Genomic DNA, 18,078 nt, shown 5'->3' on the forward strand with positions numbered 1-18,078 from the left:
CTGCTAGCGCTTGAACTTGCTTTCCTTGGAATGGTGATAAGGAATGTCGTCTTCCTGTAAGAGCGGGGCGTTGGGCACCTGCAAGGGGACTCCAACGCTCAGGTAAGTAAAAGTGTGTGGGTATTCAGAGCGAAATGGAATGAAATTGCGCACTTGTGACTTAGTGAGTCACTAGTATATATTGGATTTCTCTTGTGGCAGTTATCTGTATTTTTGCTACCGATTTGATGGAGTCTTCTCATGATACTCCGATTTTTGGGGTTTTGGTGGTTCTAGTTTGAGAGATTTTTCGGGGAGGTTATCTTTCTTTGTGGGATCCGATTCTGAGGTTGTTGTGGTGGGCCAGTGTTTAGATAACGGATCACCTCTAGTTTGTGGAAAAACTCTAATATTGTTTTCACTAAAAAAGACCTAAGGGACTCAATTAAAAGAAAAAAATTATAGAGCCCTAATTACAAATTTCATAAAATTATAGAGACCAACAAAGTAATTAAACCTTTCAGTTAATATTAGTTAATTCTTTTAAAATTATTTTATTTATCTTAAATTCTAAATTTTAAATTATAAATTTTTAATGTTATACTTTAAATTATAAATCATAAATCGTAACTAAATTCTTTAAAAAATAAAAAATTTTGGAATTAAAAAACAAAATTTAACTAATATTCACTAATCACAAGTTAATTTTTTATACTTTTTTTTCTATTTATCCCTATAAATTATGGCTTGTCTGACTAAACTTCTAAAAAAAATTTGTTTGAGTGATTATTTTTCAAAATTTTTTTTATAAAAATAAGAATAATTTTATATTTGAAAATCTCATATAAAAAAAAATTTTTTGTCTATTAATTATATTTGGATATAATAATATAAAAATACTTATTTATTTTTTTATTATGTAAAATGTTTATTTTTTAAGCAAAAAATATCTTCTTAAAAAAGATATAAATTATAACTTTTAAAATTTTTTTTAATATTTTTTAGAATTTTTATGTTTGTTGTTAAAAATTTATATACTAAAAAATAAAAAGTATCTTTTTTATTTATTTTTTTTCAATAACTTAATGAAACCTAAGAAACTGCCTCTATATGCTGCCGCTTCCCAAACAATTCTCTTCTTACATATCACCACTTTGTATGACGTATATGGCTGGAAATAAAATATAGTATATATACTATGAGTTTAATTTTGATGTAATAATAGTGTAGAAATGTATTATATCTATTTTTTGGATGATCGTTTATATTGGTAATATAAAAAATAATTTTTTTATTAATATAATATTATATAATTAAATAAATGTATAAAATTATTTTACATTAAAAGTGTATTAAAATTAAACTAATATACAATTATACATACAATTTTGGATGGATTCGGATTTTAATTACTTCACAAAGTGTTAGCATTTGGAGGATTTACAACTCAATAAGATATATACTTCATCATCTGATCATGACCTCATCATCTAGCTAGTCATTCTTCTATATATGTCGAATTAATATTAGGACTCGCTCCTTCATGTTTATCAAAATAATAATATTAACATAATGTATAATTCTTGTCTTGTTCAATGTCAATTGCCCAATGAAAATGAAAGGTGCAACAATTGTCAAAGTTCAGCCGGCTCCACAGACTCTTTTAATTTCTACTCTTGTATTGGGCCTTCTCATTTTTGTCCATTTTGTTGTCTCTCATTCTTATCAATAAGTGTCTGTGCTTCACCTTAGAGAAATTTAATAATAATAATATTACACAAGTTATTGGAACCCCTTAGAACATGTCTTATGAAATTACCGAGGAAAAAGATGATGAAGAAGAACCACACTGGTTTATCAACACGGAACAACAGAAGGCAAAGATCAGGAAGATTATACATCACCAAAAATCGCTATATCATTGTTCATCGGTTTCATTATTGTCGCGGACGTCGTCATCATCATCAGCTTCGTGTTCTTCATGTCATAGTAGTTTGTTGGGGTTGATGAAAAGTGGAAGCACTTGTCTAAGGAGATTGTTTGAAATGGAGCATACAAGTTTGGGTACCCATTTTGATTGTTACAGTGGTTCACCAATCTTTAGGCCTATATCATTGTGGGACAGTGATTCAGAGCGCCAGTACCAAGATCCTTGGGCATTCTTCAAGAAAATTGGTAGTTCTTCATCACCACCTTTTGTTGGAACTCATAGAGAAAGTGAATTAGCCTCAAATGGTAGTTACACAAATGAAGAATATGCATATATCAATAATAGAAAGAATGAGATAAGTGTAAAGCGTAAATTGACTAGGAAAAAGGCTTTTAGGAGGTTACCTGGATTTGGTTTGTGGATATGTGGAAGATTCAGATTCTCCTTGAGATTACGATTTAGAAGGCTGAAAATTTTTATTTGTAATAAGGTATTCAAATGAAAAAATATTTGATTCACTCACTTTGTATTGTTAAGGGTGCAGGTGTGAAAAATACAAGAAATTAGTTTTTACATGGATTAAAAATTAAGACGTGAAAAAAATTTATAAAATAATAGAGTGATTAATTTAGTGTCTTAGGATTTTGAGTTAGATATAGTATGTTTTTTTATATTGTATGCTTTTATTTATTTTTTTTATTTTCTTTAGTAGTAAAACATTGTCCTTAGTGACTCAATATATATCATATACTAAAACTCATATATTTTTATCACGGTAATATTAGAGACATAATAATTTAAAATTATCTTATTTAATTTAACATTTATAATTTTATTTATGTATGTAACATTTATAATTACATATCTATTACATTTAAGTTTAATCAATTATTTTGGATCCTAACAAATTACAAAATAAAAAAACTTAATACAAAATAAAATAACTTTAAAATTATTTTGGGTCCTAACAATTTTGTTTTTACCCTTATTGCTAAATTATATTCATTCTATAATAGTAAATTATAAATGAAATATCATTTCGTTAATGTAAAACACTTAAAATTGAATGGATATAAGTTAACAATTTCTTGTATAATTTTTCAAAAGATGTTATATTGTCCAATCTAATAATATGAGTGTAAGTCAACTTAAAATATGACCCTAAAGTAAAAATACACATACCATTGCCCAATTGAAAAAGAGTTTGTAAATTGGCATTGAATATTGAAGATTCTAGGAGAATTTCTTCATAAATTGTTTGTAGCCGTGTGTGATTTACACAAAGGTGTTCCTAACTTCCTATACATTGAGAAGAGAAAATAACAATAATAATAAAATGACTCAGAAAAGAAAACCAAGGTTGAAAATCAACAATCTTTTTATACATATGATTATGATATGAATGATCTATAATAGAGTTTTGCAAATGACACAATTATGAGACACGAGTTTTCCCAAGATACTTCCTTCTTCAATCACCAATCTCCCACTCTGCTTGTTCCATAGGTGGACCCCATATGACTCACCACTAAGCTGAACCAATTTTGCTTCAACCCATTTTGATTCACTTCTTGTTTTGGGCTTCCTAAAAAGCCCATCAATCTTATTCCAATCCACTGGATAAAATGCCATAGGAGGCAATATTGTAAAATTGAAACCTGACTTCTTCCCCAATTTACTAACCACCCTTGAAACAAGGTAAGGACCATTATGCCCCCATTTGTTCCCATCAAAAGTCAATGCAAACTCCTTAATGAATCTCAACAAAAGTGGATGGTTCATATCAAATACAAGAACTGCATTGTTTAGTCTTGTCCAGTGCTTTTGACCTAAATCCATGCTTTGTGCACCAATACAGTTCCTCAACCCAGTGAAAGGCTTAAGGAGTATGAAATCAGTGTCTAAGTAAACACCACCATATTTGTATAGCACTGAGAGTCTTATGAGATTAGAGAGATTCTGAAACAAAGGGATCTCACCAGGGTCCTTCTTTCCTTTCCTCAATTGATGAAACCAATATTCAGCTGGCGTTCCTGTATAGGTACCAATACAAGTATTAAATACATTACAACTTAATAGGTAAATATAAAGTAGAGATACCATTGTTCTAAGAATCATATTGAACCAATTAGTTTCATCCGGTTAATTGAAAACTGACTACTAAACTAATATGATTTGAAATAAAAAACTGTGACAGTAAATTAGTCAAAAAATAGTTAACTAATCGAATCGGTGTGACTTTTTAGCGGTTCATCTGTTTAAAATAATAAATCAGACAAAATTTAAAATAATAAATCAGACGAAATTAACTTTTTTTTAAAATTATATAATTTATACATAAATTTACTATTTTATTGTATTCGATTTAGTTTCGGTTAAACCTTTATTAAATTTTTAAATCTCTAATTTTACTAATTTAATGACATGTTCGATTTTTTAAATTTTGATAAATATAATGATATATATATTAAAATAAGAAAAGTATGAGCTCTATTATTGGTCAACAATTTTCTTTTGCCAATAAGTAATTGATATTTGGAGAAATATAAAATATAATGATCTTTATTAATCCACAGAGCAAATACGCTATTTTGACCGTCAAAAGATTTTGAGTATGACTAAACGGATTTTATTTTATATTTGTTTTTACAAAATGAACTCCTAATATTTGTTTTGTTTAACAAAATGTCCTAATTGTTTATAGTGACGGATTAACAATTAAGCGATTTGTCAAAAAGAACATATATTTAGAAATTTATTTTGTCAAAAATAAATATAAAAGTCTATTTTATCAAACTCAGAATTTTTTATGTAACAAAAGAGATATACTCTTAATCTACACGTATAAATTTTGTGTAATGTAAGTAAATTATAAGGATATATGTGTTTATGCATAAATGATTAGAACGTCAAAAATTTGATTGTTAACCTTCTAAAATTTGTTTAGAATTAAGATATACATGACTAAAATTAAAATGTTTGTTCATTTTAGTGACATACCCTTGAACAGAAATGACAAGTCTGGGGTGATTGCCTGGACTTTGAACCCGAGATCAATAACCGGTTTCAGAACCCGATACCCGCGAACCGAATCCAAGCTTCTTGACAAAATTACCAAACAAGCCTTGGGATGTACCTTGAAGACACTTTGAACAGACAACAATTCCCTTGACCCAAATGAAGTCGCTGGTGAAATCCATGTCATGAAGAACTGCCCCTCACATCCATTATTATTACCAAAGAATCCAAGAACTCTGCCATGGAATTGCCTTGCAAGTTTGTCTGACTTGAGAATCTTGAATTCATGCATCTTCCCTCTAAACCAAGAAATCCTTTCTGATTCACTCACATTAATTGGAGCAACCAGTAGTCTATTCCCTCTTTCTTCATCATCATCATTATCAATTATTTCAACTTCTCTATGATTCCCTTCTTGCAGTGAATTCAAAGCTATGTGAGACACAGTAAGAGTTGTTGTTGACCTTACTACCCCTGCTTCTAGTTTTATCTCCGTGTGAGATTCTTTCAACTTTTGAGGAATTATTCCTTTGCTTGATGAAGAAGAAGAAGAAGGGTGATGAAGGGAATCATCATCATGTTGGATAACAGTATCAACATGAATAAGGAAAAATATGGCTGAGAAAATTATTAGAGATATGATAGAAATCATGGCATGTTTAAGAACCCTATGATCAAACATGCTCTTATTGTTACAATTTTTTCTCTTTGTGATGAAGAGCTGCATTTTGGAAACCAATCAATTAACAATTTATTGTTGTTGTTGTTGTTGTTGTTGTTGAAGAAGAAGAAGAAAAAGAAGAAGAAGAAGAAGAAGATAGACTTTGGTGTAACTTTCATGGTGGGGAAGATTAGTAATACTTGGTGACTGGTATGGTATTATAATAAATTTTAATTTTAAAAAATATCTTAATTTTTTCTTTATTTAGTTTGGATGAAGTTTTGTGGAAGTTCTCATCTCTGTTGTTGTTTGAAGCATTCAAAATGTTTTTGGTGAATGTCAAATTAAGACCAACACGATGGCCACCGAAGACACATGGTCTTATAGTACTATTATATAATTATTATTATTATTATTGTTATATATGGCAGGCAATCTCAAAATTATTGAACATTTTAATTTCTATACCTTTCCCCTTAAGGTTTTTACTTAATAAGCAAAGGACAATGTTGCACGGATATATTGAGATCAAGTGATTGAAATTTTCTCACCTCTCTTGATTTTTTTGCAACACATTGATAGACTTGCTTTAATTGCATTTATTTAGTTTGTAGAGTATTTGATATATTTATATATAAAATATATAAATCTAATTTTAATATATTTATAACTTAAAGAAGTTTTACATATGTATCTCATTATATATTTATACATCAGTAAAAACTATTAATTTTTATAATTATATAATTATATGAAAAATAGATATAATTATATGTCGTTACTTTATTGATTTTTCAATTCTTCACCAATCTCTCCGTGTTTGGTTATCAATTTCCAATTATGGTTTAAAATCATTATTAATTAAGTTTTCGCACTCAATCGCGTCCTAGCAGATAATAAATATATTTTAAATAAATAATAAAGGTGAGTATATTTATTTATTATGTTTATATACACTCATATTAATGTGTATGTGAAACACCAACTTAAATCTAAGAGTTAAAAAAATGAAAAATATGAATAAAAGAAAATTGAGTACACAATTTAGTTAATAACTATAAATTCAGGGTATAGAAATAAAATAGTTATATATTAAATATTATTTTTATTTAAAAAGTTATTTTTATCTATCTATTAGAATTAAGATTAAATTTTAAAAATCAGTTGAAAATTATATCACAACTAGTATATGTATCTATGTTTTGCACAGAATAATATACAAAAATACATAAAAGATCTTTTTAAATTTTTTAAATGAAAACACATATAGTAATTTTTGTTATGAAAATTTTATAAAGTTAATTAAAATAAAAAATTTAACTATTTTTAATATTGAAAATAATGAAATTAACGAGTAATAATTTTATTTATTTTAAAGTATAACAATAATTACTCATTAGTAGTAATATATAGTTTGTGATTAAACTGAATTATTAATTTACGTTAGAATTTTATCTTTTTAAAAAAAAATCTTTAAATAATATTATGGTTGAATTTGTAGATATTTTTTTTAATTCATGAATAAAACTTTCACTATCTTATTCTTAAAATTAATTTGAATAAGTATAATCTAACATGAGATAAAATTTGTTTTTAAATTATCTTTTTTATTATCATAACAAAATAAATTATTATGTAGAACTGTTTTATCAAAATTTACTTAGAATTATTTTATATTTTAGTATCATATTCACTCTTAATTACAATCAAAATAATGTAACCAACATTATTATCTGTTGAAATTTATCAATATATTTTGTCTATTCTTGAGTTGAAGTAGATGAATTTATACTTAAAAACAGTTTTATATTTTTTTGTTAGTTTAAACACCTACTAAATTGCTAAAAATAAGATGAATGTATAATATTTTATTTTAACTCTTGTGAAATGATAGAAAAAAGTTGCGTCTAAAATCTTGAATTGTTCATAGGTAAAATAATAATTATTAATACATATTCTTTCCACAAAAAAAAATCTTTTATAATAAGAGAAGTGATATTAATTATTCAAAAATCAAAGTCGATTTGTCCGTCTAATACAATCACTTTTTTTTTAAAGACAAATTTTTGTTATATATAAAAAAAAATAAAAATATCACTCAAGCATTTATCAAGTGCTTCACAATAGTACCTACTACCTAGTAATCAAGGAGTCTTTTCCTAAATTATGAGTTTGGCTCTTACTAATTAACAACAATGTTTGAGGATAATCAAGTTAGATCTTGAATATAAAATCCTCAATTATTATATTTGATAGTATTTTGAACCTTGAGTATATCATATTCTTCTATTATAAGAAGTGAAAATGTAATGACACTTGAATTAAAATTTAGTATATTTTACCCTTTAGTTAAATTTTAACCGAAATTAAGCTCAAAAAAATGTTGTTGTATCCCGTGACTATAAACAAAGCCGAAATTTCTTCTCCACGATACATAACCGTAATAACTTTATCAAATGTATATTTTTTCTTCTTCTTAGATAGTTACAAAGGCAAATATAGTTAAGGTTATTTGTTTTAATTTATTCCTCTCAAAGTTTAGTTCTCCTAGGCTATGTGTATTTACAGAAACGTACGGGACACTGAGATAAGGATACAGAGACACAAAATTGTGTTTGACAGATGAGACATGGACAGAGACATTGTATCCAGAAACATTGAATTAGTGTATTTTGTGTCCATCCTGACAGAAAAGACACTACTAAGACATTAACAAGGAACACAACTTATTTTTTATTTTTCTTTCATTATTTTTGTTGATTTTTTATAATTATATTTTTTTATTATATTTTTTTCTCAAATTTTTTGAATGAAAAAAAAATGAGAATAAATTAGATTTTCATAATTTATTTTAGTTTATTATCAAACAAAATATAAGAATACAAAAATTTGTGTATCTGTCCTTTGTATCTTGTTCTCATTGTCTTGTCTTGTCCTGTTCTTAGAAACAAATGCAGCCCTAGAGTTATTCTTTTAGCTAATAAAGAACTTTACTTCATTCGCTAAAGTCTATCTAAAGACATAAGAAGATAGTCTTTTAGGATTTTGTCACAAGATTGTAAAATTTCATCTAAACTAAATAAGCACAACTGCTTAATTTCATTCACTACTAGAAAACTAGTTATTACAGATGGATATTTCCAACGAATTTTATCCCACGAAAATACAGAGAGAATTTCAGAGGAATTTTTTGTCGGAAAACAAAAAAAAACGAATTAGCATAAATTACAGACGGAAAAAAAGAATCCGTCGATAATTTCGTTGGAAAAATTAATTTTTTTCCGTGAAAAATGATTACAGATGGAAAATCCGTCTGTAATTTAAAATTTTTCGTCGGAAACATTGAGATAACCCTAACTCAACCCTATCTTCTCGAGCTACATCCACACCCCACACAAGTGAGAGCTCCATTGCACGAGTTTCTTCCTCTCTCCTTCTTATTTTGCAATATAAAACTGTGCTCCTCCGCTCCCCTCACCGGCGGTGCTACCGAGCTCAGAGCCGGCGGCTCCATTCACACTCCACACAAATCTAACGAGCTTCTCCCTCTCTTCGTCAATGAGCTGCTTTTTCTCTCCGTCGCATGAGCATCTTTTGCCACTGCCGCCGCCGCTCCGTCGCACGAGCCTCCTCCGCCGCCGCTCTCGTCGCATCTGCTCCCTTCATCATCGTCCCTTGGAGGTTAGATTTTTAATCCGCTAATTAACCAAAACTAAAGCCCTCCGTTTTTCTTTGCTTGGAGGTTAGTTCATTCAACGTTTCGTTCCTTTCGTTGTTCTTGTGCTATGATTTGACAATGGTGATTAATGATATTTATGCAGATCTATTTTCATTTCTTTCGTTTGGAGGTTAGATTTCATGCAGATCTGCTTCAATCAAAACAAATGCCCTAAAAGCTGGTAGTAACGATGAAGGAAGACAATATAATATGGTGTTGTCTATAGTGTTGAAGGGAAAAGGGAAGAGTTCTTGGAACAGCTTTTGAGTTCTAGGAACAGATCAAGATCAAGGAGTGGAAAAAAGAGATATTCATATGAGGAATGCTCATCATCTTCTTCAGATGTTAGTAAGGAATAATGATTGACCAATATTTCACTTTGCTTTTGACACTCGAATAGGCGAAGAATATTTCCATTTTGACAAAGTCAACTCTTATCTTGAGCCTCATTTTTCAATGGTAAACCTATTTTCTCTTTTCTTGATGTAGGCAAAGAAAATATTTTCAACTGGCTTCAGTGCTATTTTAAGGTACCTCAATCTGTGACTTTTTATCTATTAATTTTCAATTGTCTTTGAAACTGCTAATTTTCCTTTTAGCTTCTTCATTACTACTTGCAAAATTATGCTTCTTTTGTTTAGATCATTTATGCATGTATGCAATTTTTTATTTCAGTTCTGCAATGCTCTATTGTGCCTTTTACAGTTCTGCTTTTGAGGTAACTATAATTACCAGTTCATGAAATCTTCGATCATCATTTAATCATTTATTTTGAATATTACAATAAATCTGTGCTTTTAATTGTTATTACTCTTTTCCAATTGATTTTAAGAAATCAAAGTTTTACGGATTCGACAAGAAAGGGAACTGGTGGAAGGAGAGAACCGCAGGTACCGTAAAGTTCCCAAAGAACAAGGTTACTAGCAAGGTTTGGCTTCTCATCTGAACAAAATTCATTTGTGCTTCTTTGTTTATGTTGCTTATTCTCTTATTCTTCAGTTCGTAAGTAGTTAAAGAAGTTTAAATGATAATTGTTTGAGCGTCATATAATAATGTCGAACGTGGTTCTTTTGCTATCATTATAGTAGTTAAATCTAAGAAGGTTAATTGGTTCATTTGTGCAGCTAAGTTTTGTTCTTTTTTTTTTTGTTTATGCAGAACAAAAGCATTGCTGAGTCTAGTTCTTTAGTTGTAAGCACTCCAAATCATTGAAAAATGTAATTCATGGATTGCATATTTTTTTCATTTGAAAATCATACTAGAACAATATAATCTAATATGAGAAGCTGTTAATGCTCTAGCTTGATTTATATTTATAAGAAATTATGAACTGATTGATTGAATACCTTATCTGCTTTTGCTTTGCTGCTGCTACCTGACTCTGTGTTCCAATCTTAGCCTCAGGTTCCTTCTTCCCATATTTGTAGAACTTCTCTCAAGAGCTTCAAAAGCTTGAGGAGTATCGCATGAACCAGAAATCCATTATTTTGTATCTGTCTGGATGTGAATCTAACAAGGGCCATGCCTAATTGCGTTTATGCGATTATAGGTTCATGCTGATTGAATTCATATTTCTTATGCTTGGTCACTTGGTGTAGAAGGGTTCTTTCTTTAGAAAAGAAAAATGTGATGCAATATTGACATAGTTGTGTTGCATAGTGCGCTCTGCTTTCTTGTTTGAACCGCTAATTTGGTTTTTCTTGTGGTTGCACTAAGAGAAAACAGAACGTGTGGCTGAGAAATCCTTTTGCTTCAGTTAGCATGGGAGAGGAGAAGCCATTTGATTTCTTACGCACTTTATTTGGTAACTACAATACCTCCTTTATTTGATTTCTTACGCATTTCTTGATGATAAGTTCTTTGTGATATGTTTCTTTTGTCAAGGTAAAACAAAACTCTCACATGGATTTTAAATTTTATTAGACTGCAGGTGCCATAGGGGGCATTGCTGCTTCACTGATTTGCGTTCCAACAGAGGTAAATTAGTTCTAATTTGTAAGAATGATATTTCATGGTTGACTTCCTTTTTGTTCTAATTATTTGTTTATGGTTGTGGTATTTTTCATTTTCAATTGATTGAACCTCACTTTGGCTGCTTTTGGTTTTGCTTTAACACTTGGAATATCATAAAACTGAAAAGTGATAAGAACATAGTTATAAGCACAGTTTTTGTGTTGCTGTGATGGTATTTTTGCTTTTGCTTTAATTAGCATTATCATTATTGTTATTAATATTATTTTTTCCTAAGTATATATCAGACCGATTTGGAAACTGACTTAGCATGGTGGAGTGTTGTGTGTGCTGTCATAGATATCATTTCTCTCTGTTGCTACTTAATTTGATATCTCAAGATAGTGCTGCCATGACTTGTCCCATTTATTTTCACCTGGTTCCTTTTTTTTTCTCTTTATTATTCTAGTGTACGAGCTGTGACAATTGCACTTTGGTGTAACTTTCTTGTTTTCTCTCTCAATTTTGGAGTGTATTTTGCTATCTCTAGCCATGTTATGTGAGTAAATAACATGCACTACTTATCACTCATTATGATTTTGGCTTGTTTTTTCTCAGCAACAGTTATTCAAAGCTTTCCACATTCTTCTGCTATTTAAAGCTATGCACATTATTCAGTTGAATGGAACTTCTATATAAATTAGAATATCCATATAAATTGAGTCAGATTTATTGCTCGCATCTTGTATTGGTTAACACAAGATGTGAGACTTAAAGAAGATCCAAACGTAGCCTTAAGTTAGTTAGAAGCTTGCTGACTTGGCATGGGATGTTATACATTTAGTTGTATGATAGCCATGTTCCTTCAGCACTAATATCTTCTCTTTTTCTTCTATTTTTCTTTTTAATTTTGAAATATACAAGGTGATTACATCAAAGAAGGCCAAGTAATAGGGTATCTGGATCAATTTGGTACTTCACTTCCTGTTAAGGTGATTTTTCTTAGCCTCTTTAATTGTGAGTAATTCTGAAATGTCTACTTCCTACTGACCGTTTTTCTTTTTATCTTTTTTTTTGGGTTAAATTTAATTGTGGGTAATCACTAAGCCTCACAAGTTCCACTGCATTAGAGCTCAAGCTTCAGGTGATTCAGATAGAACTGTTAGATATATAATATGGTTTGTGTTGATGATCACTAATATGAATGTTAATGTTTATACTCTATACAAGGTTCAACAAAAATTGAGGGGATTCCTGAGAAAACAGATTCCAATGATGATAACTTAGTATTTGTTGCTGGTGCTACTGGTAGAGTTGGTTCAAGAACTGTTAGGTACATTTGTTAGTACTCTTCAATTCACTTGTTCTTTAAGAAGAAACTTCTTTTCTTTAAAATGCTGACTAGTGATAGTTTTATTTCAGAGAGCTTATAAAACATGGATTTAAAGTAAGAGCTAGAGTGAGGAGTGTTGAGAAAGCTGGTCCACTATTCAAGGTACAGGTTCTATCTTATGAACAAGATTTGGTATCCATTAGTGCTTGATATGAAAAGGATGTGCATTAAGATATAGAACATATGCAAAGTGTTGAGCAAATGAAGCTTGATGATGGAACAAGTGGAGGGAAGAGTACTGGTTACTTCATTGGGAACAAATAAATTTGGTTTACCTGCAGCTATTCTCAAGTGAGCATTAATGAAATTCTTTTTGATATTATCATATTTTAACAAGAAGTTCAAACTCATAACCTAACACTATCAACAGAAGACACTTTATTTGGGGGTCAAGTATCAAACCTTCAGGTGCTTAACATGTAAATTTTTGTGCTGATTTTCAATTTTGTAAAACTAGTCCTATAAATGATGGAGCAAAAGTAACAAATTCTGTTTCATGGTAGGTGGCAGAACTTATGGCAGTCGTGGCCAAGAACCCTGATCTTGCATATTGTAAAATAGTGGAGGTAGTAGCAGAGACAACTGCACCGCTGACTCCCACGGAGGAGCTTCTTGCAAAGATATCATCTCAAAGACCTTACATTTCTTCACCAAAGGTATGTCCTTTCTTACATTACAAGTTATGACAAAGAAAAAAAAATTACCTCACTGCTATAACTATACTAAGCTATAATTTATGATTCATTGTTTATTGTGATTATGCAGAAATCGGATGCTACAGCCATCAGTGATTCGGCTCCCTCGAAACCTGCCATTGCCCACAGCTACTGAGAAGGAAACTGCACAACCAAAATCGGTTGCAAACCAGTCACTTTTGACCTTTTTCAATTGCATTAAGAGATATAAAGCAACACGACATTACTCAAAGCATGCGCGGGATACTAGTTGATTGGCTTGTAGAGATTTGCATAATGTAATTTTTCTCATTTAATACAATATTATGAATTATAGCTGATAAATTTAGTACGGTTGGACAATACACTGATGATTATAGTTGATGTATCAATACACTTCGTTTATATTTTGATAATACGATAAATTTGTTTATTTTTTGAAATATTATAAATATTCAAATACAAATTAGATAAAAATTTGTATTAAATTTATATTTATTTTGTATGAAAACAAGTTTATTTTGTAATTGAAAAAATAAAAAAAAATTTATTTTACCTTACCGACAGATTTACAGACGGATTTTCTGTCTGTAATCAGAGTGAGATGATTTTTCAAGGTTCAAATTACAGACGGAAAATCTGTCGAAAAATCTGTCTGTAATTACAGACGGAAAATCCGTCGAAAAATCCGTCTGTAATTACCGACGAAAAATCCGTCGGAAAGTTCGTCGCCCCTGGGAAATGGATGGAGAATTTACAAAGGGAAAATCCGTCGGTAAATAATTTTCGACGAGGCTCTTACAGAGGGACAAAATCCGTTGGTAATTTCGTCGGTAACCAAAAATCCGTCTGTAATAAAGACTAAATCTATCTGTAAATTTGTCTGTATTAATCCATTTTCTAGTAATGTCTCAAATAATTAATTCTACACATAATACATAATAATATTAAAATTCAATCAACTTAAAATAATTAATAATTAATCATAGTTAATAAAACTCATCCTTCATGTTTAGTATTATTCTTAATTGATATAAAATATCATTGAGAAATCATGTCAATATTATCATATATATGTTTTGGTCTTGAGATATTATTGTAAGGTAATCGCATAACAAATAATCTCCTAATATATGATATTGAGGCCATGTGTGCTTACTTCTTTAATGGTATCATTAAATTTTTTATCCTCCAAAAGTGAAATATGCATCCGTATAGCAGCATGAAGCATTACTCTTTATATTCTTATGTCTTGAAAACTCACGTATATTTTTTAACATTTAAAAATAATTCTTAGTAATAATCTTTAGTATTCAAAGAGATATGGGTTAAAATTTCACTTCTAAGACATTATTAGACAATTGCATATGTATATAAAATATTTTTTTTGATAAAGTGGATAATCATGATAGAGTTTTGTAGTGTATATATAACACTAAATTATTATAACTAAAAATTATCTGAATATTTTTTATATTTTCAACAAATTAAATAAAGTGAATATAAATTTATCATTATTTATAAGTAGAGACATTTAAATCCAAACCAACCCAAATAAAGTCATTATCCAATCTAAAACCAAAAATAATTAAAATCATACTAATTTAAATTAGATTGAACTCCAATTTAAATAAATTGCAGATATGGAATCAGATTTTATATTCACTTTTTAAAATTAAATTAATTCAATTAAAATCGCAAAATATGATCCAATATTATTATTTTATTATTAAATTTTATATTAATATACTAATTTATTACATGTTTTTATATTATTATTATTTAATTTCAAAAATGAATACAAATAAATAAAAAATTATTTTTAAAACTCTTTCCAATCTTAATTTGATTTGCATATAAAAATATTTTTAACATGTATTAGAACAAATATAAAAAAAATGGAAATTAAATATTTAGATTAATCTGAAATCACTACAAAAAAATTGTCAGATATCGTCAGATTACCGACGGAATAGATCTGATGGTATAAATCTTGCCGGTAATTGTTTATCGGTAGATTTTTTCGTCCGCTGTTAATTATCGGTGGATATAAAATTTTAATTACAAAATTTTAGAGCTTGTTGCCGTTGGATTTTCTACAGTAAATCCGACGGTAAATTTTAATTTTAATTTGTTTAAAAGATTTATTTAAAAATTTAATATATAATTTTAAATATTTAAATTTAATAATTTCTAAACTAACAAGATTTAAAGTTTTATAATTCTTTATAATAATTTATCCATAATTTTTAGTTAAAAGTTCACAAACAAGTTCAATTACAAAAATTGAACAAAATTAAATCAAAAATCGAAAGAGCAATTATTTACTTAACATTTACAATGAACTAAAAATAAATGATTTATTTCACATTTAAAAACATAAATTTAAGCATCCAATCTAAAAATATATTTTCAAAATCAATTATATCATTCGAACTACAAGTCTACAATAAATGAAGTATAACTCGTATATACTAAAAACAATTATATTACATCAACTTCTAGGTCATGTTATGTTCCTATCATTAAGCATTCTATTAAAAAAATCATCGTAACTAACAATCTAAGATTATACATAAAAAAAAAACTTAAAATATTTCTAGCAAGTTGTCAAAATCATCAAGACATTACATTATACAATCTAATGATACACAAGAACATGTTCAATGTTTATTACACCAAACATTCAAAATAGTTTTATAATAAACAAGCATTACTCATTTGAACGTTAAAACAACAATTACTTTAGCAAGACTTTGCATTAGACCTCATCAGCTCGCCATCAGAAAATTTCAAGAAATACCGCAGTGACATCTTATTACTTTAGCTGACACAATTTATTAGCGCTATATTGGAAAAATGAATGATTATTCAATTTAGCTACTGTTCACTGGATCAAAAGTTCAACCGTAATTCAATCGAAATAACCAAATGATAATAAAATAATATATAAAATATAAATAAACATACAAAACATAATTATATTCTAATATAAACCTTAAAATCTCATCCAAATTAAAAATTCTACATCAACCATAGTGTTATATAATCTCATCCAAGTCTGCACAAGTCAAATAACAAAAGAAATATCCAAACAAGTTTAATAAGTAGGCAGCAATTAGTATGCAAATAAATAACAGCTAGAACAATAATAGCTAGGCAAATAAATTTAATAACTACATAGCAAAAAATTTAATAACATCTAACAAAAAATTAGCAAAAGAATTATTAGCAAGAACTGAATAATTATTAGCTAAAAAATTAACAAATCAACCAGAACAATGACAACAACAGCAACAATCACTAACAAATCAACAAGAACCATAATAACAATAACTACAAGAACTGAACAATTATTAGCAAAAAATTAAAGTAATCAAGAACAATAATAGCAAATAAATTCAATAACTACAAGAACTGAACATCTATACAACAACAACAACATAACAATTAATAAAAAGAATCAACAACAAGAAGATCAACTAACAGAGGTTGAAAGCGATAAAAGACGAGAGGCAGAAGATGACGATAAGGCAATGGCAGAGCTCGCAGAGTGGCAGAAAGAGAAACTCACAGCTTCAAGCTCTGGGAGAGGAAAGAGACGCACCGTCGGAGAGGGCAAAAAGGTGTTAGGTTTTTTATTAAAAAAAAATAAAAACAAGATGGAATAGGGAGAAGGATGAAGGCAACCTACCTGGACAACTCCGACGACAAAGGAAGTGGCAGCGACAGCTCTTCCAACAGTGACGGAGATAGATAGAGCAATTCCGTTTGAGGCAAAGAAACACGATACAGGCAACTTGACACATACTTTAGAGGAGAATGGAGGTGGACAGCGCTGGCAGAGGGTGGTTGGAGGGGCTGCTGGAGGTAATTGCAGGGGAGAAAGAAGAGAGAGGAGAACGGGGGAGAGAGATGAGTGTTCTCGAAAGTGAGGGGAGAGGGCCGCACATTTTGAATTTAGATCAGGTTTATCGTTAGATGTACCAGTGGATAAATCCAACGGTAATGTATTGCGTATGACCAAAACGCAGCATTCCATTAATTGAGCTTTATCGGCGGATAAATCCGATGGTAATATCGGCACTAATTTTTTTTGTTTTTTCTCCAAATATTACCGGTGGATTTACCGTTAAAAAATCTAATTCGACAGTAACTTTTTTACCCAACGAATTTATTGCTAAATCTTTCGATAAATCCGTCAGTAAATCTGCCGCTAAAATCCGACGCTAAATTCGACGGCAATATTTTTCTTAAAATGAACGTTGATTCTATTAGTTATGATATGAAACTATATATTTGATGAATAGACGTCTCACTAAATTAATTATAAAAATATAAATGAAAATACAATCATCTCATACTCTAAATTATAAAAATAGTGATACTTCACAATTTTATTAACCCAAATAACTCTTTACATCTAATCTCCTACATCTATCCAAAATAAATACATAAATAAAAAGATAAAATTATAGATGTAATTTATTCTGTTCAAAATAAAAAAGAGAAGCGAAAAAAAAAATCGCCCATAAATATATGTGATTAGTGATAGAGAAGCAAGGAAGTTCTATAGAAAAAAGATTGTATAAATAATAAGAATGATAACTATCAATTATACACCAAGGATGTTAAGATTGGTTTAGTTTAAAAATAGCCAATAATATAATAACATAAACACATACTTAAAATAAAAAAATGAATTAATGAATAATATAAGGCATCATAAGTGATAGGAAGAAAAAATTAATGTTT

The 18,078-nt window shown here is 29.0% G+C and overlaps 2 protein-coding genes across 3 annotated transcripts; one reads left to right on the forward strand and one right to left on the reverse strand.

Moving 5' to 3' along the window:
• Window positions 1-3,101: 3,101 nt before the first annotated feature.
• On the reverse strand, window positions 3,102-5,790 carry LOC107639480 (uncharacterized). Its single transcript, XM_016342988.3, has 2 exons — window positions 4,910-5,790; window positions 3,102-3,942 (listed from the first exon to the last, which is right to left on the reverse strand). Exons 1-2 carry the CDS (start codon window positions 5,652-5,654, stop codon window positions 3,317-3,319), a joined length of 1,371 nt encoding a protein of 456 aa, XP_016198474.1. The 5' UTR covers window positions 5,655-5,790; the 3' UTR covers window positions 3,102-3,316.
• A 4,191-nt stretch (window positions 5,791-9,981) lies between these two features.
• On the forward strand, window positions 9,982-13,544 carry LOC107637877 (uncharacterized). 2 transcript variants are annotated; one of them, XM_088485693.1, is made up of 12 exons: window positions 9,982-10,024; window positions 10,139-10,234; window positions 10,465-10,497; window positions 11,032-11,110; window positions 11,230-11,283; window positions 12,181-12,248; window positions 12,364-12,400; window positions 12,487-12,589; window positions 12,679-12,940; window positions 13,020-13,057; window positions 13,153-13,305; window positions 13,415-13,544. In XM_088485693.1, the coding sequence occupies exons 1-9, from the start codon at window positions 9,989-9,991 to the stop codon at window positions 12,797-12,799; spliced, it is 627 nt and encodes a 208-aa protein (XP_088341819.1). In that variant the 5' UTR covers window positions 9,982-9,988; the 3' UTR covers window positions 12,800-12,940; window positions 13,020-13,057; window positions 13,153-13,305; window positions 13,415-13,544. The 2 variants fall into 2 exon arrangements, with proteins under 2 accessions (XP_088341819.1, XP_088341820.1); XM_088485694.1 differs by having other exon boundaries at window positions 12,679-12,751; window positions 12,841-13,057.
• Window positions 13,545-18,078: the final 4,534 nt, after the last annotated feature.

Source organism: Arachis ipaensis, chromosome B4, assembly GCF_059453495.1.
Source record: "Arachis ipaensis isolate K30076 ecotype BB chromosome B4, ASM5945349v1, whole genome shotgun sequence".
Taxonomy (NCBI): Eukaryota; Viridiplantae; Streptophyta; class Magnoliopsida; order Fabales; family Fabaceae; genus Arachis; species Arachis ipaensis.